At 46.4% G+C, this 25,514-nt stretch overlaps 1 protein-coding gene and 3 pseudogenes across 1 annotated transcript; 2 read left to right on the forward strand and 2 right to left on the reverse strand.

The window, feature by feature from the left end:
* Positions 1–25,514, reverse strand: part of LOC128421753 (zinc finger protein ZFP2-like) — a 461,814-nt pseudogene that overhangs the window by 319,211 nt on the left and 117,089 nt on the right.
* On the reverse strand, positions 519–2,242 carry LOC128421725 (zinc finger protein 160-like; annotated as a pseudogene).
* LOC128421767 (putative KRAB domain-containing protein ZNF788) lies at positions 19,000–21,115 on the forward strand. The gene is made up of 3 exons (XM_053404950.1): positions 19,000–19,068; positions 19,315–19,397; positions 20,144–21,115. Exons 1-3 carry the CDS (start codon positions 19,008–19,010, stop codon positions 20,387–20,389), a joined length of 390 nt encoding a protein of 129 aa, XP_053260925.1. The 5' UTR covers positions 19,000–19,007; the 3' UTR covers positions 20,390–21,115.
* LOC128422911 (zinc finger protein OZF-like) lies at positions 21,480–24,732 on the forward strand (annotated as a pseudogene).

The following is a 25,514-nucleotide window of genomic DNA, read 5'->3' on the forward strand; positions in this document are numbered from 1 at the left end:
TGACCACCAGCAATCCAGATAAACCCTCACCCCTTCTCTATTGAAAGGTACTTTACATCTTAGATTATAATCACATTGTTTGACATTGCCTTCAATATTTCATTACTATACAGTTTTACACATAAATACCAGAACTTCACATACACAAAATGTGTTAAAGACTGATTTCCTGCCGAGTTCATTTCTGTGAAGAAAAGAGTGGACTCTAAGAGGAAGATGTCCCACACTCCAGACACCAAAATGGGATCTTCCATGTGAGAGTCCCTGGATGTTCCTTAAACACTCCATTGTAAATAAAGCACTTTTGCAATCTTTTCATTTAAACTGCTTCTCCTCTCTGAGTTTGTGGATGGTTTGAAGGGTTTCAATTCCTAAAGTTCTTAGTGTCTTGAGTCTGTTGATTTAGAACTTCCACTAGGACTCAACCTCTATCTACTTTCCTGATATTTATAAGGTTTGTGTTTTGTGTGAGTTTGTTGACATAAATCAAGGGTTCCACTCTGACGGAAGCTCCTTCCACAGTGCATACATTTAAATGGTTTCTCCGCTGTGTGTCTGCTTATGTCTTCTAAGGGTTCCACTCTGACTGAAGCTCTTTTCACACTCCATGCATTTAAATGGTTTCTCTCCTGTGTGAGTCCGTTGATGTCCTCTAAGGTTTCCATTATCACTAAAGCTCTTTCCACACTCTATACATTTATATGGTTTCTCCCCTGTGTGAGTCTGTTGATGTCTTCTAAGGCTTCCATTATCACTAAAGCTCTTTCCACACTCTATACATTTATATGGTTTCTCCCCTGTGTGAGTCCGTTGATGTCTTCTAAGGCTTCCATTATCACTAAATCTCATTCCGCACTCTATACATTTATATTGTTTCTCCCCTGTGTGAGTCCGTTGATGTCTTCTAAGGTTTCCATTATCACTGAAGCTCATTCCGCACTCTATACATTTATATGGTTTCTCCCCTGTGTGAGTCCGCTGGTGTAATTTAAAGTATCCATTATCACTAAAGCTCTTTCCACACTCTATACATTTATATGGTTTCTCCCCTGTGTGAGTCTGTTGATGTCTTCTAAGGCTTCCATTATCACTAAAGCTCTTTCCACACTCTATACATTTATATGGTTTCTCCCCTGTGTGAGTCCGTTGATGTGTTCTAAGGTTTCCATTACCAGGAAAGGTCTTTCCGCACTCCAGGCATTTAAATGGTTTCTCCCCTGTGTGAGTCCATTGATGTCTTCTAAGGTTTCTATTATCACTAAAGCTCATTCCGCACTCTATACATTTATATGGTTTCTCCCCTGTGTGAGTCTGTTGATGTCTTCTAAGGTTTCCATTACAAGTAAAGGTCTTTCCGCACTCCAGGCATTTAAATGGTTTCTCCCCTGTGTGAGTCCGTTGATGTGTTCTAAGGCTTCCATTATCACTGAAGCTCATTCCGCACTCTATACATTTATATGGTTTCTCCCCTGTGTGAGTCCGTTGATGTCTTCTAAGGCTTCCATTAACACTAAAGCTCATTCCGCACTCTATACATTTATATGGTTTCTCCCCTGTGTGAGTCTGCTGGTGTAATTTAAAGTATCCATTACGACTGAAGCACTTTCCGCACTCTATACATTTATATGGTTTCTCCCCTGTGTGAATCCGCTGGTGTAATTTAAGGTATCCATTCTGACTGAAGTACTTTCCGCACTCCAGGCATTTAAATGGTTTCTCCCCTGTGTGAGTCCGTTGATGGGATCTAAGGTGTCCATTCTGACTGAAGCTCATTCCGCACTCTATACATTTATATGGTTTCTCCCCTGTGTGAATCCGCTGGTGTAATTTAAGGTTTCCATTCTCACTGAAGCACATTCCGCACTCCAGGCATTTATATGGTTTCTCCCCTGTGTGAGTCCGTTGATGTCTTCTAAGGTTTCCATTACCAGTAAAGGTCTTTCCGCACTCCAGGCATTTAAATGGTTTCTCCCCTGTGTGAGTCCCCTGATGTGTTCTAAGGTTTCCACTATCAGTGAAACGTTTCCCACACTCCATACCTTTAAATGGTTTCTCCCCTGTTGGAGGTCATTGATGTGAACTATGTGTGCTCATTCAATGAACATAGTCCACATTTCACACATTTTAATTTCTATTCCTAATGGGGGGGGGGAGGTGACCCATCCCCTGGAGTTCTGACTGCCTTCTCCATCTCCTTCTTCAGAGTGGGAGGAAAGGGAATCCTGTTTTGGTTTCAAGGAAGAGAACTAAGGGAAAGAGAACAAATCAAGTTCCATTAGCACCTTCTCCTATATTTCAATGTCTCCTACATTCCCTCAACTCCTACCCATGTTCCCATTTTTTAGGAAGTGAAGTTGCAATGTCATCAAATGATAATAATTCATGAGCAACTATCAAAATCCTCAACCAATGTTCATAAAGCAGCTTGATTTTTTAAAGAATGATGTCCTGTCTGATCTCGTGCCCATCTTCTGAGGCAGGACTATCCTAAAATGACACAGAAAAGCAGGATATTCAAGGCCAAATGATAAACTGTACTTAGTGGAATATGTAGTACCTTGAAAATGTAGTATTGATTCACTAATGGACTGAGGTTGTGTTATTTCTGGGGACATGAATTTGTTCCTGTTCTGTCTTAAATATCATAATCATACGATGTCATGGGGTGTTAGGGGAGCGGTAGTTCCTTTGGTGGGGGAAATGTCATGCACCTTATGGGGTAATTTATCCACCATTGGTCCCCACCCTGCAGTCAGCTCTCACCTGTGGCTTCCAGAAGCTGTCAGCATGCAACAGAGGCCACAATCCCAGGAACGGCTTCAATCGGCCGGCTAAACCAGGTGAGGATAGCTGATGGGTCTCAAATCCTTGGTTTATTAGGGAATTCTGCTGCAGGTGAAGGCAGGCCCTGGTGGATGGAGAGGATGAGAACAACAGTGAATCCCACAGTCAAGAAAGCAGATTCTGCCCCTGCTGCAGAGGAAAGTGAAGGGCAGATGGGGCTCGTCAACCAGGGAAGGAAGCCCATCGAGAAGGAAAACTCTGGTCGTAATACTTTGCTGCCTCGTGAGTTATCTTCAGAAGAAGAAAAGGCTATGGAGGAAAACCTACACAAATCCAGAGTGGAGTCTCTAAGATAGTTACATGGTGTCCTGCACACCTCCTTCCAGCCACTCTTGCAGCCAAGCTGGTGCCTAACGTACTGCTCTGCTTTCCTTGGGACCATATAAGCAAGGCTGAGAAGGGTGTCTTGTTGTCTAGGCAGCCCAGGGCCCCCAAACACACTGCCCAGGCTTGTAGTGCTGCTAACACATCAGTTTCAGGGGGAGCGATGAACTCAGATCTGTGTATCAGAATCTCTCCAATGTGGAATATGTAAAACAGAAGCACTATTTACATCATACATCAATTAAAAAGTATTCAGAATATTTGTCTTTTGAAGAAAAGGCCACCAAGTATCCGATGGCCCCTTCAAAGCTAATGAAAGTCTTGTGCCTGGAGCTTTTGGGGGTGCAGGACCAGGAAAGCTTCTGCCACCATTATCCTTCCAATTGGGATTTAGGCCTCATCATGCAACAGAAACTGCCCTGGTTGCGCTCGTTGATAATCTCGGATGCGCTAGAGTCTGAGGGGAAAGCTATTTCCTGGTTCTGCTAGATCTCTCGGTGGCTTTGGAGACCTTTGGTCATGGTGTCCTTCTGGACCCTCGAGGAGAGCTGGGGAAATGGTTATGCAGTGGTTCCGCTCCTTCCTCCTGGGCCATGTCCAGAAATTGATGTTGGGGCATGGATGTTCAGACCCCTGGGCTCTCACTTGTGGGGTGCCTCAGGGCTCCGTCCTCTCCCCCATGCTTTTTAATATCTATATGAAGCTGGTGGGAGAGATCATCAGGGGTTTGGGCTGGGTGTTCACCAGTATGTGGGTGATACCCAGCTCTTCTTCTCATTTAAATTGGAACCAGTGAAGGTGGTGAATGCCCTGTGTTGGTGCCTGGAGGTGGTTTGAGGATGGATGGCGGCTAACAGATTGAGGTTGAATCCTGACAAGACAGAAGTACTGTCCCTGGGGAACAAGGGGTGGGCAGGTGTGGGGGACCCCCTGGTCCTGAATGGGGTAACTGTGGCCCTAAAGGACCAGGTGCACAGCCTAGTGGTCATTTTGGACTCACAGCTGACCATGGAGGCGCAGCTCAATTCTGTGTCCAGGGCAGCTGTCTAGCAGCTCCATCTGGAACGCAGGCTGAGACCCTCCTTCCCCGCACACTGTCTCGCCAGAGTGGTGCATGCTCTGGTTGTTTCCGGCTTGGACTACTGCTATGTGGTCTACATGGGGCTACCTTAGAAGGTGACCCCAAACTGCAACTGAATGGGAGCAGCCACCGAGACCACATATCACTGCTCCTAAAGGATCTTTCCTGGCTCCCAGCACATTTTCAAGCACAATTCAAATTGTTAGTGCTGATCTTTAAATTGTCATGGTTGCATTTTCCAGGCATAGAAAAATATTGATCTAATGCAGGCTTCCTGAAACTTGGCAGTTTCCTTTCTGCTGAGAGCTGGTGGTGGGATAAGTTGCGATGAGGTTATGAAGAACCTTTCTTGTTTTGGGGAACCAGATGAAGCTGGTTTAAACTGGAGTGAGCCAGGCTTGTTATCCAGTCCCAAGGTTACTCTGACATTTAATAGAATATAAATTACAAGGCCGACTTCCGGACTTCCGGTCGGCGCCAGCGTTTAATGGCGGTCTCCTGCTGAGCTCCGCTCAGGGAGACTACTCCGTGAGTTCGGGTCCGACCGCTACGGCGAAGCGGGGACCCCTAAAATCACAGGCGCGGAAGCCTGTGAACAAGGAGACTCGGTGGGCACCTGAAGCGCCCCCCGTTACTGTGAAGGAGCCTTTTTAAAGGCTCCGGAGCAGCATCGGGTGAGAGCACGGTGCTGAGAGTCGCTACCCAGCCCGTGGAGTGAAGCTGCGTCGCCATAACGGAGAGCGCCGATTCCTTCCTGACATTTGGATTTACAAATTACCCGTGAGTAAGATTGGGAAACCGTCGGGATTTAAAGCAAGAAAGTTAAAAATTTGGCTGAAAACGGGAAAGAGCTAAAATAAGGAAGTCTGCCTTTCCCGGACTGCATGACAGCGAAAGCAATGACATACAAGCTGCAATTGGACGAAAGATAATTTGACTACTATTTAACCCAGACATTGAATTTGAACCTCCCCCCTTAGCAGCAGGAGCGGGGGAAAAATTTGAACTTGTATTACCTGTCGGAAAGAGGTAAAAGGAAAAAGATTTTTCTGCTGTTTTAAACCCTTGGGAAAGGACTGCTTTAAAAGAAGAGCAAGTCACCGGGACTGGAAACTGTCATCTGAGATTAGATACAAAGTTGGTGCATTGTGAGTTTGATACAAAGTTGGAACTTTATTTGCTATTGTTGGGAGTTTGGCTGAGGATACAAACTGACAGCTCTTTTAGTGGAAAGTTACTGGAAGAGTTGTAGCCATCTTTTTTCTTTTGTTTCTCTGTACCTTGAACTGTGAGCTGCTCCCTCTAGAGGGTTGAGGGAAAATTTAAGTGTGTAAAGAGCAAGTCAGTGGAGTTTTCCATCTGGAAATAATTCCTGTGGGAACGACCTTGGGACATGAGTGGCCAAGAAGATGAGATGAAAACAAGAGCTAAAACAAAAATTGCACAAAAGAAAAGAGGTTCTATATCAGGCTTAGCCCTTGCAGGTGCAGAAGGGCAGGAAAAAGGGATGGAAACAGTGACACAAGCATTATTAAAAATTAATGAGTCCTTAGAAGCTTTGACTAAGCAAGGCACAGAAAATTCCAAACAATTAACAGAGCTATCAGAGAAGCTAGATTTGAATACTAAAAGTGTTGCATCCAATACAGAGACTATAAATAAACTAATTGAAGAAAATGTTGCAATTCGTAAGACTGCTGAAGAGGCAAAAACCATAGCAGAATCTACACAAGTAAAGTTAGAACCAGTTTGTAAAAAACTGGAGGAGCATGAGGCGGCCCTGTCTTTAATGGAACTTCAGAGAAAGGAGAGGAATTTGAGATTGAGAGCTGTCCCAGAAAGTGAACAGGACAATTTGGCAGAGTTCCTCACAAAAGAATTCTCGGAATTTTGGCAAGTAAGTTTGAAAGAGGAGGAATTCAAGATAGTTACGGCCTTCAGACTGGGCAGAAGACAAAATAGAAAGAATCCAAGGGACTGCCTGATAACTTTGAGATCTAAGGAGGAGAGAGACAAAATATTAAATTTACAATATCAAAGATCTCTGGAGATTGAAAATTCTTTTGTGCAGATCTACAAGGATATTCCTAAATATATCTTGGAAGCGAGAACTTATTACAAGGACCTGACCACTTTGTTGAAGAAGAATAACATAATATACAGATGGGAGTACCCACAAGGCTTGTCTTTTAATTACAAAGGGAAAAAAACCAAAATAAAAACAGTGCAAGGTAAAGAACAGTTTCTGGAAAGAAACCAAGAGGACCTCGTGAAGGAAGTGGTGGACCTGACTACTGAGGCAAAGGACTTAGCGGATATTTCGAACTTGACATTTGGACTTCAAACTCCTACAAAGGAAGAACAACTGCTGGGGGCTGTTGGAGGAGCAACCAAGTAAACAACAAGATGGCCCTACAATTTTTAAGTTGGAATTGTAACGGTTTGAACCTTCCCAGAAAAAGACGTGAGGTTTTTCATATTTTAAAAAAAGAACAATTGGACTTGATTTGTTTGCAAGAAACCCACGTGACTAGAATACACAGAAAATTACTTGTCAACAAAAGACTGGGACAGGAATTTATTTCATCAGACAAAGTGAAAAAAAGAGGAGTGGTGATTTATGCCAAGGAAAAATTGGCCCCTAAGTTGATGTTTAAAGACGAACAAGGAAGATACCTGGCAATTGAAATACAAGTCCAAGGAGAAAAATTATTGATAATCGGGATTTACGCTCCGAATGAAGGGAAGTCAGAGTTCTTCAAGAAATTACATGGGACATTAATGGACTATTTGGATTACAATGTAATTATGATGGGAGACATGAATGGAGTGGTCTCTACAAATATGGACAAAGCACTAAGACAGGTGGTTTCTAAGGATGGGAGACTACCTAAGGCTTTTTTTGAAATGACAGATAATATGGACTTGATCGACATTTGGAGAACAAGAAACCCTCTGGAGAGAGAGGGAACTTTTTTCTCTGAAGCAAAAATGACTTGGACCAGAATCGACTAAATCTGGGTAACTAGTGGGATGGCACCCAAGATAAAAAAAGTGGAAATCTGCCCAAAGACTTGCTCCGACCATAACGCTGTAAAGATGGAAATGAACATAACAACAGCTGGTTCCTTCAGATGGAGGATGAATGACTCCCTATTTAGAGATGAAGAGGTGTACAGAAAGGCCCAGAAAACTATTAAGGACTATTTTGAGATAAATCTGAAAACAGAGGTGGAGAAAAGAACAATTTGGGACGCAAGTAAAGCCGTTATGAGAGGATTCTTGATACAGCAGAATACTTTAAAAAAGAAGAGACAGAATGAAAAGAAAGGTAAGATTTTGGAAAGAATAAAAGAAGGTGAAAAGAAATTGAGATCAAAGCCAAAGTCTCATGAAATTTTAAGAGAAATAAAGTTCTACCAGAGACAATATATGGAATTGATGAACCAGGAGATAGAATGGAAAATAAAACAAATGAGACAAAAGACATTTGAATCGGCAGATAAATGTGGGAAACTTCTGGCATGGCAATTGAAGAAAAGGCAAAAGTTGAATATGGTTACAAGCTTAGAGGTTGAAGGAAAGAACATTTTCAGGCCAAACGAGATTAGAAACTGCTTTCAGAGTTATTTCAGAAAACTTTATGCACAAGGGCCGGTGGACGAAAAAGAGATAGAAGATTTTCTTAAAAAATATGGATTACAAAAAATATCTGAACAAAGTAAAGTGACTTTGAATCAGAAAATAACTGAGCAAGAGATAGAGGGAGCCATTCAAAATATGAAATTGGGAAAATCTCCAGGACCAGATGGCTTGACTTCCAGATACTACAAAGTTTTGAAAGATTGGTTGATACAACCGTTTAAGGAAGTCTGCAATGAAATTTTAGAGGGGAAGAAGGCACCTGAATCGTGGAAAGAAGCATACATTACACTTATACCAAAATCTGAGACTGATAAGAACCAGATTAAGAACTACCGCCCTATATCATTGCTTAATGTGGATTATAAAATTTTTGCAGACATTTTGGCAAAAAGATTGAAGAGGGTTTTGGTGGGTGAGATTCATAAAGACCAGGCTGGCTTTCTCCCGGGAAGACACTTATCTGACAATGTGAGAAATATAATAGACATTATGGAGTTGCTTGAAAACAATATTAATACGAAGGCAGCATTAATATTTGTGGACGCTGAGAAAGCCTTTGACAATATCTCTTGGAGTTTTATGAAAAAGAATCTCAAAGGAATGGGGGTGGGCCAGGGCTTTGAGAATGGTATAGGTGCAATTTATTCTGAACAAAAAGCAAAACTAATTGTAAATAATGTGGTCACTGAGGAAATTGCTATTGAAAAAGGGACACGACAGGGGTGCCCAATATCCCCATTACTTTTCATATCTGTGCTGGAGGTGTTATTAAATATGATTAGAGGGGACCAGCTGGTAAAAGGGATTCAGGTCGGAGCTAAAGAATATAAGTTGAGAGCGTTTGCAGATGACCTAGTATTAACTTTACAAGAGCCAGACACTAGAACGAAAAGAGTTTTGGAGATAATACAAGTTTTTGGTCGAGTAGCAGGTTTTAAGCTAAATAAACAAAAAACAAAGGTACTGGGGAAAAATTTAACAGTAGAGGAAAGAGAGAAGTTTCAGAATGAAACTGGATTAATGGTAGCAAATAAAGTGAAATATCTAGGGGTTAATTTAACAACTAAGAATGTGAACTTATTTAAAGACAACTATGAGAAATGTTGGACAGAAATTAAGAAAGATTTGGAAATATGGTCGAATTTGAGACTTTCCTTGTTAGGCCGAATTGCTGTTATTAAGATGAATGTTTTGCCAAGAATGCTGTTTTTGTTTCAAACATTGCAGATTGTGGACAGAATGGACTGTTTCAAGAAGTGGCAGAAAGATATATCGAGATTTGTCTGGCAGGGCAAAAAGCCCAGAATAAAATTCAAGATATTAACTGATGCAAAAGAAAGAGGGGGGTTTGCCCTGCCGGACTTAAAACTGTACTATGAAGCAGCAGCTTTTTGCTGGCTGAAAGACTGGCTACTTCTTGAGAATACAGACATTTTGGACTTAGAAGGGTTCAATAATAGATTTGGTTGGCATGCATATATATGGTATGACAAGGTAAAAATTCATAAAAGTTTCAAAAACCATATTGTTAGGAAAGCATTGTACAGTGTTTGGATTCGTTATAAAGATCTGTTGGAAAATAAAACCCCTAGGTGGTTGTCACCAATGGAGGCCAAGGAAGTTAAAAAACTTAATATGGAATCTAAATGGCCAAAATATTGGGAAATTGTAGAACAAGAAGGTGGAAATGTGAAATTACAGAGTTATGAGAAATTGAAGTTTAAAGTAAGAGACTGGCTTCATTATTACCAGATAAATGAAGTTTTTAAACAGGACAGGAAAATCGGCTTCCAGGTGGAGAAGTCAAAGTTAGAAACAGAATTGTTAGAACCTAATACTAAGAATCTGTCTAGAATGTACAATTTGCTGCTGAAATGGAATACACAGGATGAAACGGTTAAATCAGCTATGATTAAATGGGCACAGGACATTGGTCATGACATTATGTTTGCTGACTGGGAACAGTTATGGACCACTGGTATAAAATTCACGGCATGTAATGCCTTAAGAGAGAATATTATGAAAATGATTTATAGGTGGTACACGACCCCAGTCAAGCTTGCAAAAATTTATCATTTGCCCAATAACAAATGCTGGAAATGTAATGAAACTGAAGGTACTTTCTATCACCTTTGGTGGACGTGCCCAAGGATTAAGGTCTTCTGGGAAACGATATATAATGAAATTAAGAAGGTGCTTAAGTGTACCTTTCACAAAAAACCAGAGGCTTTTCTCCTGGGCATAGTAGGCCAATTGGTGTCAAAGAAAGACAGGACGTTCTTTATGTATGCTACAACAGCAGCAAGAGTTCTACTAGCAAAGTATTGGAAGATACAAGAACTACCCACGCTGGAAGAGTGGCAGACGAAGGTGATTGAATATATGGGACTAGCAGAGATGACGAGCAGAATCCGTGACCAAGGGAAAGAGACGGTGGAGGAAGACTGGAATAAATTTAAATTTTATCTTAAAAACTCTTGCAAAATTACTGAGTGTTAAAATGTCATGGGTAAAGCATAGCAGATTTGCAGCGATAAATGATCGGACAAGAGGAAAGAAAAGGGTTAAAGAAAGGAATTTATAAGTAATTCAGATCAGGGGTTGCTGAAAAAAGTTTAAAACAGGGATGCAGAAAAGGGAGGCATGGGGAAGTCCTTGAAATTGGGTATACGAAAAAAAAATTATGAAACTATACATGTTTATATGTTTGTTTGTCAGTGTTTGTTGTTTGTATTGTCTTATATTATATGTTGAAAAACCAATAAAAATTTTATTAAAAAAAACACATCAAATGATAATAATTCATGAGCAACTATCAAAATCCTCAACAAATGTTCATAAAGCAGCTTGATTTTTTAAAGAATGATGTCCTGTCTGATCTCGTGCCCATCTTCTGAGGCAGGACTATCCTAAAATGACACAGAAAAGCAGGATATTCAAGGCCAAATGATAAACTGTACTTAGTGGAATATGTAGTACCTTGAAAATGTAGTATTGATTCACTAATGGACTGAGGTTGTGTTATTTCTGGGGACATGAATTTGTTCCTGTTCTGTCTTAAATATCATAATCATACGATGTCATGGGGTGTTAGGGGAGCGGTAGTTCCTTTGGTGGGGGAAATGTCATGCACCTTATGGGGTAATTTATCCACCATTGGTCCCCACCCTGCAGTCAGCTCTCACCTGTGGCTTCCAGAAGCTGTCAGCATGCAACAGAGGCCACAATCCCAGGAACGGCTTCAATCGGCCGGCTAAACCAGGTGAGGATAGCTGATGGGTCTCAAATCCTTGGTTTATTAGGGAATTCTGCTGCAGGTGAAGGCAGGCCCTGGTGGATGGAGAGGATGAGAACAACAGTGAATCCCACAGTCAAGAAAGCAGATTCTGCCCCTGCTGCAGAGGAAAGTGAAGGGCAGATGGGGCTCGTCAACCAGGGAAGGAAGCCCATCGAGAAGGAAAACTCTGGTCGTAATACTTTGCTGCCTCGTGAGTTATCTTCAGAAGAAGAAAAGGCTATGGAGGAAAACCTACACAAATCCAGAGTGGAGTCTCTAAGATAGTTACATGGTGTCCTGCACACCTCCTTCCAGCCACTCTTGCAGCCAAGCTGGTGCCTAACGTACTGCTCTGCTTTCTTGGGACCATATAAGCAAGGCTGAGAAGGGGGTCTTGTTGTCTAGGCAGCCCAGGGCCCCCAAACACACTGCCCAGGCTTGTAGTGCTGCTAACACATCAGTTTCAGGGGGAGCGATGAACTCAGATCTGTGTATCAGAATCTCTCCAATGTGGAATATGTAAAACAGAAGCACTATTTACATCATACATCAATTAAAAAGTATTCAGAATATTTGTCTTTTGAAGAAAAGACCACCAAGTATCCGATGGCCCCTTCAAAGCTAATGAAAGTCTTGTGCCTGGAGCTTTTGGGGGTGCAGGACCAGGAAAGCTTCTGCCACCATTATCCTTCCAATTGGGATTTAGGCCTCATCATGCAACAGAAACTGCCCTGGTTGTGCTCGTTGATAATCTCGGATGCGCTAGAGTCTGAGGGGAAAGCTATTTCCTGGTTCTGCTAGATCTCTCAGTGGCTTTGGAGACCTTTGGCCATGGTGTCCTTCTGGACCCTCGAGGAGAGCTGGGGAAATGGTTATGCAGTGGTTCCGCTCCTTCCTCCTGGGCCATGTCCAGAAATTGATGTTGGGGCATGGGTGTTCAGACCCCTGGGCTCTCACTTGTGGGGTGCCTCAGGGCTCCGTCCTCTCCCCCATGCTTTTTAATATCTATATGAAGCTGGTGGGAGAGATCATCAGGGGTTTTGGGCTGGGTGTTCACCAGTATGTGGGTGATACCCAGCTCTTCTTCTCATTTAAATTGGAACCAGTGAAGGTGGTGAATGCCCTGTGTTGGTGCCTGGAGGTGGTTTGAGGATGGGTGGCGGCTAACAGATTGAGGTTGAATCCTGACAAGACAGAAGTACTGTCCCTGGGGAACAAGGGTTGGGCAGGTGTGGGGGACCCCCTGGTCCTGAATGGGGTAACTGTGGCCCTAAAGGACCAGGTGCACAGCCTAGTGGTCATTTTGGACTCACAGCTGACCATGGAGGCGCAGCTCAATTCTGTGTCCAGGGCAGCTGTCTAGCAGCTCCATCTGGAACACAGGCTGAGACCCTCCTTCCCCGCACACTGTCTCGCCAGAGTGGTGCATGCTCTGGTTGTTTCCGGCTTGGACTACCGCTATGTGGTCTACATGGGGCTACCTTAGAAGGTGACCCAAAACTGCAACTGAATCGGAGCAGCCGCCGAGACCACATATCACTGCTCCTAAAGGATCTTTCCTGGCTCCCAGCACATTTTCAAGCACAATTCAAATTGTTAGTGCTGATCTTTAAATTGTCAATGTTGCATTTTCCAGGCGTAGAAAAGTATTGATCTAATGCAGGCTTCCTGAAACTCGGCAGTTTCCTTTCTGCTGAGAGCTGGTGGTGGGATAAGTTGCGATGAGGTTATGAAGAACCTTTCTTGTTTTGGGGAACCAGATGAAGCTGGTTTAAACTGGAGTGAGCCAGGCTTGTTATCCAGTCCCAAGGTTCCTCTGACATTTAATAGAATATAAATTACAAGGCCGAAAGGCGCCTGGTCCCACTTCCTAGTCTCCTATTTCTCTACTCAGCTTGTGTGATTTATACTTGAGTGCTGTTTTGGTATGCTGAGTTAGGGTTTTACATAAGTTAAGTTTTTCCTCTTTTTTTGGATCCTGTTATGCTTCTTTGCCTTCAGTAAAAAAGTTATTTGCTGAATGAGATCGTTATGGAGCAGCAAGATCTGCAACCTAAAGGCCTCAACAGCCTCGGCCCTGTACACCTGAAGGAGCATCTCCCCCAAAATCTCTCAGTCTGGACAGGCAGGTGGTCCTTCGAAGGTCTTCTGCTGATTCCCCCCCCCCCCTGCGAGAAGCGAAGTTACAGGGAACCAGGCAGAGGACGAGGAAATGGGCAACATTCTGACATTTAGAAGACAGCTGAAGGCAGCCCTGTATCGGGAGGTTTTTAATGTTTGATGTTTTACTGTCTTTTATTTGTACTGGAGCCATGCAGTGGAAGAGAAACTTAAAGATGGACGCCTGAGAGAGAGGAAAAGGTTTCTGGCTGCATCCTGGGTGGGATTGCAGAAATGAAGAGCCGCTTCTGAGAAGGCCTCTCCCCTCCCCTCTTCCTGGACAGGGCAGGGGCTTATGGGGTGGGAAGAGGATGGAGCTTGCAGGAAGGAAGGGGAGGGGGGACACGACCCCCCACTTTCCAGGGATCTGTCTCTGGTCTCCTTGAAGGGGTGGCCGATTCCTGGGTGGGAGGGAGAAGCCAAGGCGGCCCCTACAGAGAATCCCCGCAGGCGCCACCATGGTGAAGTCTCCCCAAAGACTGGTCTTCCTCTCTCCCCCACACCAGTGCTGCACTTCCCTGCCCCAGGGATGCTCCCCCTCCCCACTTCCTCGACTCCCTCCCTCTGTCCCAGAGGCCCCCCTTGGCGCGGCTCTGGCTTTATCCGTGCGGAGCCCACAGGACCCCAGGGATGCCTGCGGGGGGGAAACGGGGCAAGGGGGCCCTCGTGGGGACCCCCTGCGTAGCTTCCCCATGTCCGCCGCTGCCAAGGCGCCTAAGGGGCCAAGGAAAGCCCCCTTCGCAGCACGCGCGCAGGGATCCAGACCCCACGGAAGGCGCTTGGAGGAGCTGGCGGGGATCTCTGGGTCCTTTTCTCCCCTCTCCCCCCCCCCCGTGACCCCTTTACCTCTTTGTTCTCGCTCCCGATTCTCCTTTCCTTTCCTGCAACATCCACGGGGGTCCCCTGCCGCCCCTCTTCCCTTTTCCGAAAAGCGCCCCCCCCCGCCCCGAGCTACGCCGCAGAGCAGCAATCCGGCCCAAAAGCTCCACGTCCGGGAGAAGCAGGCAGGTTGGGAGGGGGGCTCTCTCCGCTCATTCCGGAAACAGAAGCCGGATGGGAGGAGGAGGAAGATGTGCGACATACGGGGGAGGGGTTGAGGGTTGTGGGGGCGGGGTGAGAGGAGGATGTACCGCGAGGGGAGGAATTGAGGGGGGCGAAGGAGAGGAAGGTTTCCCCCTTCCTTCTTCCTTCTGGGGATGAGGAGAGCGGGGAAGGGGCTGATCCCGGCAATCCAGCTGCAAAGTGCGGCCCCCCCTACAATGTTTACACTGAAAATCCTTCCCTCCCCCCGCCCCCCCACGCCATGATCTTAGATCCATTCCAGGTTTTAGGTATTGGTGCACACTGAACAGCGGGTTAGGCTTTGTGACTCCTGTGTTAGGAAAAAAAGTGGCTTTGCTTTTTGCACACAAAGCCCCGACACCCAGGTAAAATTCTTCCTTTGTGTCTCCGTCAGAGGCAAGACAATGAGGCCAGGAAGAAAGCAAGGCAGCTGTTGATCTGTTTGCGCGCAGAGCACCCCCCCAATGCGAGGAGTGAAGCAGCCCAGAACTAAAGCGCGTTGCAATTTGTACATCCTCAAATAATCGACGCCCCCGTCACAGAGAGAGCACCCCAAAAACATCCCCGGTTGCGCCACAAAGGAAATCAGCTCAGACTCCATGTTTTGGCAACATGACAAGTCTGTCTGTCAACCGGGATGCCTGACGATTCCTGCTCCCTGCCTTTTCCTGGCCAGCCTGAGAGAGCATTGGAAAGGGCGGATTTCTTGACCCCCGAATCCATCATCGCAGACCCGTTTCATTCAGGCCTAGAGATCTGCTCTTTGGACAAGTCTGCTTGGATCATGTGGATCATCAATGGATCATATGGATCATCACTGGATCATCCATGATGTCATACCCACCTCACGGAGGGGGGGGGCTCAGGAAGAATCTCCTGCCGCGTGACTGGGGGAGTCTGGAGGCTGACGGGGGTCAGACAGGGCTCCTCTTTTGCTTTCCTTACTATTTCAGCTCAGGTTTTACTGAAATGGGTGGATTCATTGAGGAAACGGGGCTAAGCGAAAGCATCCGTTGAAAAGAGGCAAACGTGTATACTTTGTTACAACCCAGTGAGTTGAGTTGCAAAGGCCATTTGCAGAAAGGCTCCTATTGTATCACCTGCGGCTACATGTTTTGATCTTTTTGCGGAAATGTTTTCCTCGGGCTGAGACCATTTAGGGCTTTCAAGGTCAGCACCAACGCTTTGAATGGTGCTCAGAAACGGACCGGGAGCCAGTGAAGATTTCTTAGGACCCGTGTTCAGGGGCCAGCTGTTAGGGGGCCAGCTGTTCAACTGCTGTCCAAAACTGAATGTATCCCTTGCCGGAAGTAATCCATAAACCTCTCCTGCTCCGCCTTCTCGGGATGCAATTGCTGCGCGATTCTCCGGCTCTCGAGAGAGGGAGAGGCGTGAGTTGGGTGCGCTCGTCTTGCCAAGGGTTAAACGGAATCGAGTTAGATTCCTAGACAGGAAAGTAAGACGGGGGGGGGCAGGTCCTCCAGAGCGAAAGCCCAATCCCTCCCTTTCCTGCAAGAAGTCGGGCTTGTGGGGGTCCCGTTGGTTCGGCTCTGCAGAGGCTGCCTGGAGGCACCTGCTGGGATCCGGTGAGTCTCCTCTCTCCCAGGATAGGGCCCATGGGGAGAGCGGGGGTCCCAGCGCTGCATGGCAAGAGGGGGGCAAGTCAGGGCGCGGAGGGTCGCAGGAGGGCGGCAGCTCTGCTCTTCCTTTGCATGGATGCGCTGCTGGCCCCTTGGGTCCAGGAGCGGGGAAATGCATGCAGAGAAACCCCATTCAGATGTATGGATCAGTCCCCTTTTATGACAGAGGTTGTCCGCGGATGGAAACATTCGGACATGAAATATACCCTGGTCCCTAAAACCTCACTGGTGCAAGGAAGGAAGGAAGGAAGGAAGGAAGGAAGGAAAGAAGGAAGGAAGGCAGAGAAGAGAAAGCGCTTCCTCTTGCAGGACAGAGTAAAACCTGTGGAACTCCCTCCCACAAGAGGCAGAGGCCACCAATAAAGGTGGCGTTAAAAGAGGAGGAGGCCAATCCGTGGAGTAGGAGGAGGAGAGGGCAATGGGTGGCTCCTCTTCTCTGTCTCCCCTATAGGAGGGAGGCCTCTGGCCTGATCCTGCAGGGCCCATTTTCTCCTCCAGTGCTCAGTTCCTCCAGATGCAAGCGTGGCCTCTCAGATTGCCTGGGGTTGAGCTAGATGATCCTTGGGGTGCCATCCACTTCTATAGTTCTATGAAAGCACCACTGGAGGTCTCACAAGCCAAGGCAATGAGAGCAGGAGAGGTCCTGCTGGAAAGGAAACAACCAGTGCAACTGTTTTAAAACAGGAATCCAATGTGTTTGTTGTGGGGGGACTCAGTGGGGAGGGGTAGACCCATGGATGCCACCTTGATCTCCTTGGACAAGGAGGTGGGAGAGAAATGCCATTCATAAAGAGAGGCAGCCCAGCCAATCATCTGGCTGCTGCATTTTGGACCAGTTCCCAAGTCGCCTTCAAGGGCAGTTCCACACAGAGAGCGTTGCAACCATCCCATCTGGTGCAGAGCAGGAAGGACCAGGGCCATGTCCTCTCTGTCCCAGAAGGTCTGTGGGGTGGGGAACTAGCCTGAGCTGGACATGGGCACCTGAGCCTCAAGCGACCATGATGGACCCAGGAGTGCCCTCAAGTATTCATGACTGGGGAGGGGGCATGTTAAGCAATGTAACATCATCATCATTATTGCTTGTTCCCTGCCCATCACCCGAATTTCCAAGAGCAGATTACAAAATTTAAAAAACAGCAATAAGAACAGTTGAAAACACATTACACGCTTAGAAAGGCGAGTCCCACTTTATTTGCTTTCGAGTGTTGTTGTCCTTTGACCCCACCCACATGTCATTTGGCCCTCAGAAGTTAGCCAGATAAGGGAATAAATGTGCTCTGAATGGGGTTGGGCAGGAGACAACTCTTGAGGAGTCCTGAGTTAGGACCTCCACCATAACCCAATGCTCAGATAACACTCAGTACAAATGAGTCACTTGTCAATCACAGTTCTGACTTCATTCCTTGATTGAAAACTCTGAAAGGCAGCAGCAACCAGGCTGATTCATCTCTCAGAAAGACCAGCAGTTCCCTGCACATTTTGAATGGTCACTTTCCCTCTAGGAGGGCTGGAGACTTACCGTATTTTTCTCTCCATAAGACACACTTTTTCCCTCCTAAAAAGGGGAAATGTGTGTGCGTCTTATGGAGGGAATGCAGGCGGGAGGCAGGCAGAAAACACCCCCAAGAGCCGCACATACGCTCCGCCCGGCTCTTGCAGGCTTTTCCCCGAGGAGGGAGGAGGGACTGACGTGGCCAGTCAGTCCCTTCTCCCTCCTCGTAGAAAAGCCCGCAGGAGCCGTGCACCGTTTAAAGAGCGTGTGGCTCTTGCTGGCTTTTGTGGGAGGTGGGGGAAGGGACAGAGGGCAGCCCCTCAGTCCCTTCCCCCACCTCCTGGAAAAGCTCCCAAGAGCCACACTCCCTTTCACTAGCCGCGTGGAGCATGTGTGCGGCTCTTGGGGGCTTCTCCCTCCTGGGGAAAAGCCTGCAAGCGCCACACACACGCTCCACGCGACTCGTGAAAGGGAGCACTGAGCAGAGCCTGGGATGCATACAGGCTCTGCTCAGAGCTCCCTTTAAAAATATTTTTTTTCTTGCATCCCCTTCTAAAAACTAGGTGTGCCTTATGCTCTGGTGCATTTTATGGAGCGAAAAATACGTTTTCCTTCTCCTTTCTAAAGAAACCTCAAGAGTCTGGGTTGTGGTGCAGTCCAGAGCTGGCTCTTCCAAGACTCATACATACTTCCTCACGGAATATTTTTCTCTTCCAGGCAATATGTCAGTTTTGTAACAGAGCGATGTATTTGCTTTGTAGAATTTGCAAGGATCTCTAATTCAGACAGACAGAGCTTGGCAGAAGATCAAGGGATTCTCTCTCTTGGAGGCTTCCTGAGAGCACAGATGGATGAGAAAAACTCAGCTGGCCCTGAAGCAGGAAGAGGCCATGCCATCAGAACCGGGAGCAGTGGGGGATTCTGGGGAAAAACTGTGCAGAAGATCCTGGGTGAGGAGGACACTCTCCGCTCAGAGGTGCAGAGCCAGCAATTGAGGCAGTTCTGCTTCCAGGAGGCCAAAGGACCTCGAGAGGTTTGCAGCCGACTCTACCACCTTTACCATCAATGGCTGAAGCCAGAAAGGCACACGAAAGCTGAGATGCTGGACCTGGTGATCTTGGAGCAGTTCCTGGCTGTCCTTCCACTGGAGATGGAGAGCTGGGTGAGGGAATGTGGAGCGGAGAGCAGTTCTCAGGCGGTGGCCCTGGCCGAAGGTTTCCTACTGAGTCAGGCGGAGGAGAGAAAGCAGGCAGAGCAGCAGGTGAGAGAGACTTTCATCTAGATACTCCAAAGGGGCTCCGAACGTGAGTGACAATATCTGAAAATTCTCTGTTAATATACCATCCTTTTTTGGAAAGCAGCCATTCAATGCTATCAGATTGCCCTTCAGTTTTTGCCTCTGTCATTCCTTTTCTAACTCTTCTTCATAGTTTCTGTTTTGAATATTTGTTGCTATTTCAGAGACAGAATCTGTTTGCAGAAATGGGCCCAGATTCCTCTGAGACCAAAAGGACTCCGTTGAAAACCAGAGAGAGGCTGCTGGGTAAGGAAGGAGTCCGTTCTCCGTTTGGTCCCTTTCTGTGGATATCAAAACAAATCGATGGGTTCTTGTCATCTTTTTTGGGGGGTGGGGGAAGACACTTGGGGCCAAGAGCACCAAGGAGGGAGTTGTATTTTTTAACCCAACTAAATTATGAAATGGGTCCAAATGTCCAGATGCACTCAGAAGGTGAGACTTTTTGGAGAGCAGCTGCACTCCTGGCTTCCCACTTACCTCTGTCTCTTGCAGGTGACCAGATGATGCCAGCAAGACCTCCTCTTCCATCTATTCCTGGTGTGGAGGGAGAAGCAACGGCTGTGGAAGCAGCTCAGGTAGAGGGAGGGAGCCCTGTGGGGAAGGGGGCTGAGGGGTGGGGCAGCCAGGGTGCCTCTGGCCCCCCAAAAATCTCTCTCCTCCTCTTGGCTTCTGTCCAAGCTTCTCTTAAGGCGTCTTTGTCAAGGGCAGCTTGGACAAAAGCCAAGAGGTTGGGAATGCCATTCGAGAAGCTTAATGTGCTGAGAATAAGGAACAGCCACTTTGCCTTAACTCACCTTCTGAAGGTCAATAAGATCATTCATAAGTCATTGTCGTTTTATTTCTAGAGTTATCATTGAATGCTAAAATAGACTTCTAAGCAGTTCATCAAGGCTACAAAAAAACAGTTCCCAGGATTCACCTATCCTGTCACATCAGTTGCACAATGGAGCTTTCCCCACCTTCTCCTCCCTCCATTCCTGCAGTGCACTTCTTGAAGTTGTCTTTAGGGCATCAGAAGGGTCTCCCCCCCCCAAGAACATCACATGGGGAGCAGAGAGGGGATCCTTCCATTTGGCACAGACAGAAGGATTTTAAGAACACAATGTAGAGTTCTACCCATTTACACTAAGATTAATGTCCGTCACTAAATCACACAAGAAAAGAATTCCACTAAGACATTAAAAAGAGCACCCAAATTAAAATCTGCAGCAGGACGATCCCATTGAAACAAAACACCATTTAATAAGCAGAAAGAAACAGAGCAATGTGTAGCAGACAACCTTAGTGCTGTCTAAAGAGGATCTTTCCCTTTCTCTCTTAGGGTCCAGTGTGCTTTGAAGATGTCGCTGTTCGTTTCACAGATGAGGAATGGGCGTTGCTGGATCCTGACCAGAGAGCTCTGCATAAGGAAGTCATGGAGGAGAATTGTGGGATAGTGGCCTCTCTCAGTAAGGCTCCCTTGTGGATCATAATCTCTCTTTGGAAATTCCATGCATCTCTCTCTGTGATAAGCCTCCCTGGTTTTGAGGGAGCTCTGCAGGGCCACTTGCAGCACCTGGGATTCTAATACCCCCAAAACTGACCTTAAATGGAGGGCTATCAGCAGGTTTTGACCGTGGACATGATGAACCCAGCATAGAGCTTGCTGAGAATGGAGTGGGAACATGCTGGGAATTTGAGGTTAGGAAAGCACATCTTTGTTTGACACTGTCCTGCCTTGTATTTCCCAAAATCTTCCTGACACAGAGCTTGTGGAAGGCATTGAGGGGTTGTTTCTGATGGTTGTAATTGTCCACAATTCACTTCACAAAGCAGCTTGCTCAACACACAATCCTGATAGACCTTCATCTTGGTATTGGTTAGCATCCCATTCACCCATACGGTGGTCCCTCGGGTTACAGACACTTCAGGTTACAGACGCTTCAGGTTACAGACTCCGCTAACCCAGAAATAGTACCTTGGGTTAAGAACTTTGCTTCAGGATGAGAACAGAAATTGTGCGGCAGCGGCATGGCGGCAGCGGTAGGCCCCATTAGCTAAAGTGGTACCTCAGGGTAAGAACAGTTTCAGGTTAAGAACAGACCTCCAGAACGAATTAAGTTCTTAACCAGAGGTACCACTGTACTCTTTTGGAGAGGTGAGCCGTTGCCGGAACTGCCTCGCCAGTACACTTGTCCAGGTCAGCATCAACGAAGAGGTTGTTGGTTTCTTAGGTAGACACAATCATCCACCACCTCCATTGTCTGAAACTCGCATGGTGCTAGGCACATTTTGCAACAGGGAATGTCATAGACACGAGCAGTTTCCGAGCTCTGCTCGCAGAATCTAAGATTTTGGATTAAAAGTGCAGAGTGGAAGGAAAGGAGGACCTTTTTCTGCCTCCCCACTTCCAGCTACTCTCTAAAGACTGAAGGAGAGACCTTCTTAAAAACTCAGAGGGGTGGGCAGGGGAAGGACCAGACCATGTGAAAAATGAACATATTATTTCAGCTGCTGTTCATTCCTTTTCAGCTTTGTATTTTTGTCATAAGAGAGTGCATATGGACATACCATTTTTGAGCCCATAACCTAGGTTTAAGGTCCTCTTTATGTCCTAGCTGTCCTATCTCTGTTTCTAACACTGCCCACCTCTAGTGTGTGGTCAGCAGTGTTGATGCATGGAATTCTTCCTCTATCACAAGGGTTAGAGATCAATATTCAATACAGTGGCACTCCATTTCTTCCTGCAGCTCTAATCCATTTCTTCATTGCAGGTGGTGATGATTCGGAAATAGAGAGAGAGGATGCCCATGACAGAATCCACACAGTGGAGAAGCCATTGCCACTCTTGGAGTGTGGAGAGAGCTTCAGTCACAGCTCAAATTCGACTACCCTCCAAAGAAATGCTATTGGGAAGAAACCCTCTCAGTTCTCTGAATGGGGGGGAACTTTCTGTTGGAATGAAAGCCTCACTTCACAAGAAATAATTCCCACAGGGGAGGACCCACTGAAATACTTGGAATGTGGAAAGAGCTTCAGTACGAGTGCACATCTCATTTCACATCAAATAACTCACAGCAGGGAGAAACCCTATCAGGGCTTGGATTGTAGGGAAAGCTTTAATACAAGCACAACCTTCCGTAAACATCAGAGAATTCACAGGGGGGAGAAGCCATTTCAATGCCAAGAGTGTGGAAAGAGCTTCAGTCAGAGCACCCATCTCACAGCCCATCAAATAATTCATACAGGTGAGAAACCCTATCAGTGCTTGGAATGTGGGCGGAGCTTCAATCACAGGGCAAATCTCACGGCCCATCAAAGAATTCACAGTGGTGAGAAACCCTATCAGTGCTCAGAATGTGGGAAGAGTTTCACTGTGAGCTCCGGTCTCACTTCCCACCAAAGAATTCATACTGGGGAGAAACCCTATCAATGCATGAGCTGTGGAAACAGCTTCAGTCAGAAGGCAAGTCTCATTTCCCATCAAAGAATTCACAGTGGTGAGAAACCCTATCAGTGCTTGGAATGTGGGAATAGCTTCAGTCGGAAGCAAAATCTCACTTCCCATCAAAGAATTCACAGTGGTGAGAAACCCTATCAGTGCTCGGAATGTGGAAAGAGTTACTGCCATAGAGCCAATCTCACTTCCCACCAAAGAATTCACAGTGCTTGGAACGTGGAAAGAGCTTCTGTAAAAGCGCCCATCTCGCTACCCATCAAAGCATTCATACCGGGGAGAAATCCTATCAATGATTGGATTGTGGAAAGAGTTTCCTCCAGAGAGCCGATCTCACTTCCCACCAAAGAATTCACACAGGGGGAAAACCATATCAGTGTTTGGAATGTGGAAAGACCTTTAGTCACCGTGCCAGTCTCGTGGCACACCCAAGAATTCACAGTGGTGAGAAACCATAACAGTGCTCCCAATGTGGGAAGAGCTTCACTGTGAGCTCCGGTCTCACTTCCCACCAAAGAATTCACAGTGGTGAGAAACCATATCAGTGCTTGGAATGTGAAAAGAGCTTCAGTCAGAAGCAAAGTCTCCCTTCCCATCAAATAATTCACAGTGGTAAGAAACCATATCAGTGCTTGGAATGTGAAAAGAGCTTTGGTAAGAGGACCAACCTCATGGCCCATCAAATAATCCACACTGGGGAGAAACCCTATCAGTGCTTGGAATGTGGGAAGAGCTTCACCCGGAAGGACAACCTCACTTCCCACCAAAGAATTCACAGTGGTGAGAAACCATATCAGTGCTTGGAATGTGGAAAGAGCTTCAGTAAGAGGACTAACCTCATGGCCCATCAAAGAATTCATACAGGGGAGAATCATAGAATTTTAGACCTGCAGGAGACCCCTGGGTTGTCTAGTCCATTGCAGGACTCTCAACTAAAGCTTCCATGACATATTGCCTTCAAACTTCTCCTTACAAACCTCCAAGGAAGGAGAGTCCACAACCTTCCAAGGGCATCTCTAATTTGAAGCCATTGGTTTGGGTCGCAGCCTCCAGAGCTGGTGAAAACAAGCTTGTTCAATCTTCCACGTGATAGTCCTTCCTGTTCCTCAGAAGGCTTGGTTTCCCAACTCTTAATTGTCTTGCTCACCCCCCTCTGCACACCATCCAGCTTGTCAAAATCCTTAAATTGGGGCACCCAGAACTGGACACAGGACTCCAGGTGTGGTCTGAACAAGGCAGAAGAAATTGGGGCTGTTACTTCTCTTGATCTGGACACTTGACTTCTTTGGACGCAACCTAGAATAACAGCCTTTTTTGCTGCTGCATCATACTGTTGACTCATGTTAGTCTAAGACCCCTTTTCCACATGTACTACTGGCAAGCCCGGTATCCCCCATCTTATATTTGTGCACCTGATTCGTCTTGCCTAAGAGCAGAATCTTACCTTTCTTCTTAGCGAAATTTATTGGATGCCTTTATATACCACCTGTTTCTTCAAGAAGCTCAGTGTGGTCTTAAGTCGTTCTCCCCCTCATTGTTTAATCCTGACTACAACCCTGTGAGGTAGGTTGGGCCGTGAAGCCATCACCCAGTGAGCTGCATGGCTGAGTGGGGATTTGAACCCAGGTCTCCCAGTTCCTAGTCCAAAACTCTTAAGCACTGCACCCCACTGGCTCTCGAATGAGACTCTTGGAAAGTGCATGCATGCACATTTATTGAAAGTTTCAGTGAAATGTCTTGGTGTTTGTAGTTAAAGTTTTATACGCATGTATCAATGACATTAATATATTAATGGTAATTACAGTAGAAGAGTAAATTTTAGGTAATGCTAGACAGCGATAGGGTTAGTTTGGAATGCTGGGATTGAAAAATTGAATAATTGAACAATTTCCACATGAATCACAAGAAGATCTAAAATATAAATACAAAACGCCAACAGCAACAACCCCCGAAAAAGCCCCATGTCATGTATTGATGAAGTTGTTGGAGAATTTATTATGGGAAAGGGGGTAAAAGTCTTAAAAGTTCATGCAACCATATTCTCGGGTTTCCTACTCTTTGTGTGAATGAACCTTGTTGCTACAAATAAAGATCAGGTCTACGGACCGCTGTTTTGCTCCTTTAACTTGCCTGGATTCTCCTTCTTTGCTGACCCCGGAGGGACCGTGGGGTGTGGCCCCCTGGGGAGCTGGGCAGCGGAGGAAATCAGCACCCCAGGATTTTTTCCTTCTCAGTGCTTTTCCACCTGAGCCTCTTACCGAAAAGCCTGACACCCCGCAATGAGACAGGATTGTGTCCCTGCCCTCAGCAAACAAAATAGCTCCCCCCTCCCAAGATACTGAGGTGCCCTGAGGGCTGTGCGGGACCCCCAGTCATTGAAATGAAAAGGGGAGAGGCTCAGGAAAGTTTCAGGGAGCAGGCAAGGAGGGGGCAGCACAGGCTCCAGAAGCTCTGTCTCGCTCATTCCTCCACACTACTCCCCCCAATTACACCTGCCTCCCCCTCATGGCTCCTTCACAAGTGTGGGGAAGCTGCGACCCCTCTGCCCCCATCAAAGTTCCTTTAAGACCCCATATTTCAGGGGGCAGGCTCATCTGCAGCAAAACAAAACACAGCTGCCCTGGCCAAATGGAGCCAGGCTGGGGGGCACTGTGGGGACCCCGGAAATGTGCCCTTAGAAGAAAAATGTGCCCCTCTGTCGGAGGCAGCCCTCCTTCTGAAACACCAAGAGAGTAAACGGACAGTTCTCTGGAGAGGAGCAGAAAGCGGAGTCCCCTCAAGATCAGTATTGGGACCTGTGGCTTTTCAACCTGTTCATAAATGATATAGACTTAGGAGGTAGCAAAGTTTGCTGATGGCAGTAAATTGTCCAGGGTTTTTCCAAGAAAGAGAGATTGCAAGGAGCTCCAAAAGGACTTCTTCAAAGGGAGTGAATGGGCAGAAAATACAGTTCATTATCAATAAGATTAAAGTGATGCATGTTGGGACAAAAAAACACCACCTGTTAATATCATGTACAGGCTCATGGGGTCTGAACCAGGTTTCTCTGTGTGCTCTAAGAGACTAGGGGGAGAGGGGAGCTGGTCACAGCAGGAGGGGGAGTCTCCCTGGATGCTTCAGCAGCCGGCCTCCTCTGGGTCTCCTGGCTCCCTCCTCTCCTCCCTCTGAGGCTGAACTGCTCTCTGCACCAGACTCTTCCTGCTCACCAAACCCTGTTTCCTCCTCAGCTTGCAACATCTCCCCTCCCCTTCTGCTC

This window comes from Podarcis raffonei, chromosome 10 (assembly GCF_027172205.1).
Source record: "Podarcis raffonei isolate rPodRaf1 chromosome 10, rPodRaf1.pri, whole genome shotgun sequence".
Lineage (NCBI taxonomy): Eukaryota > Metazoa > Chordata > Lepidosauria > Squamata > Lacertidae > Podarcis > Podarcis raffonei.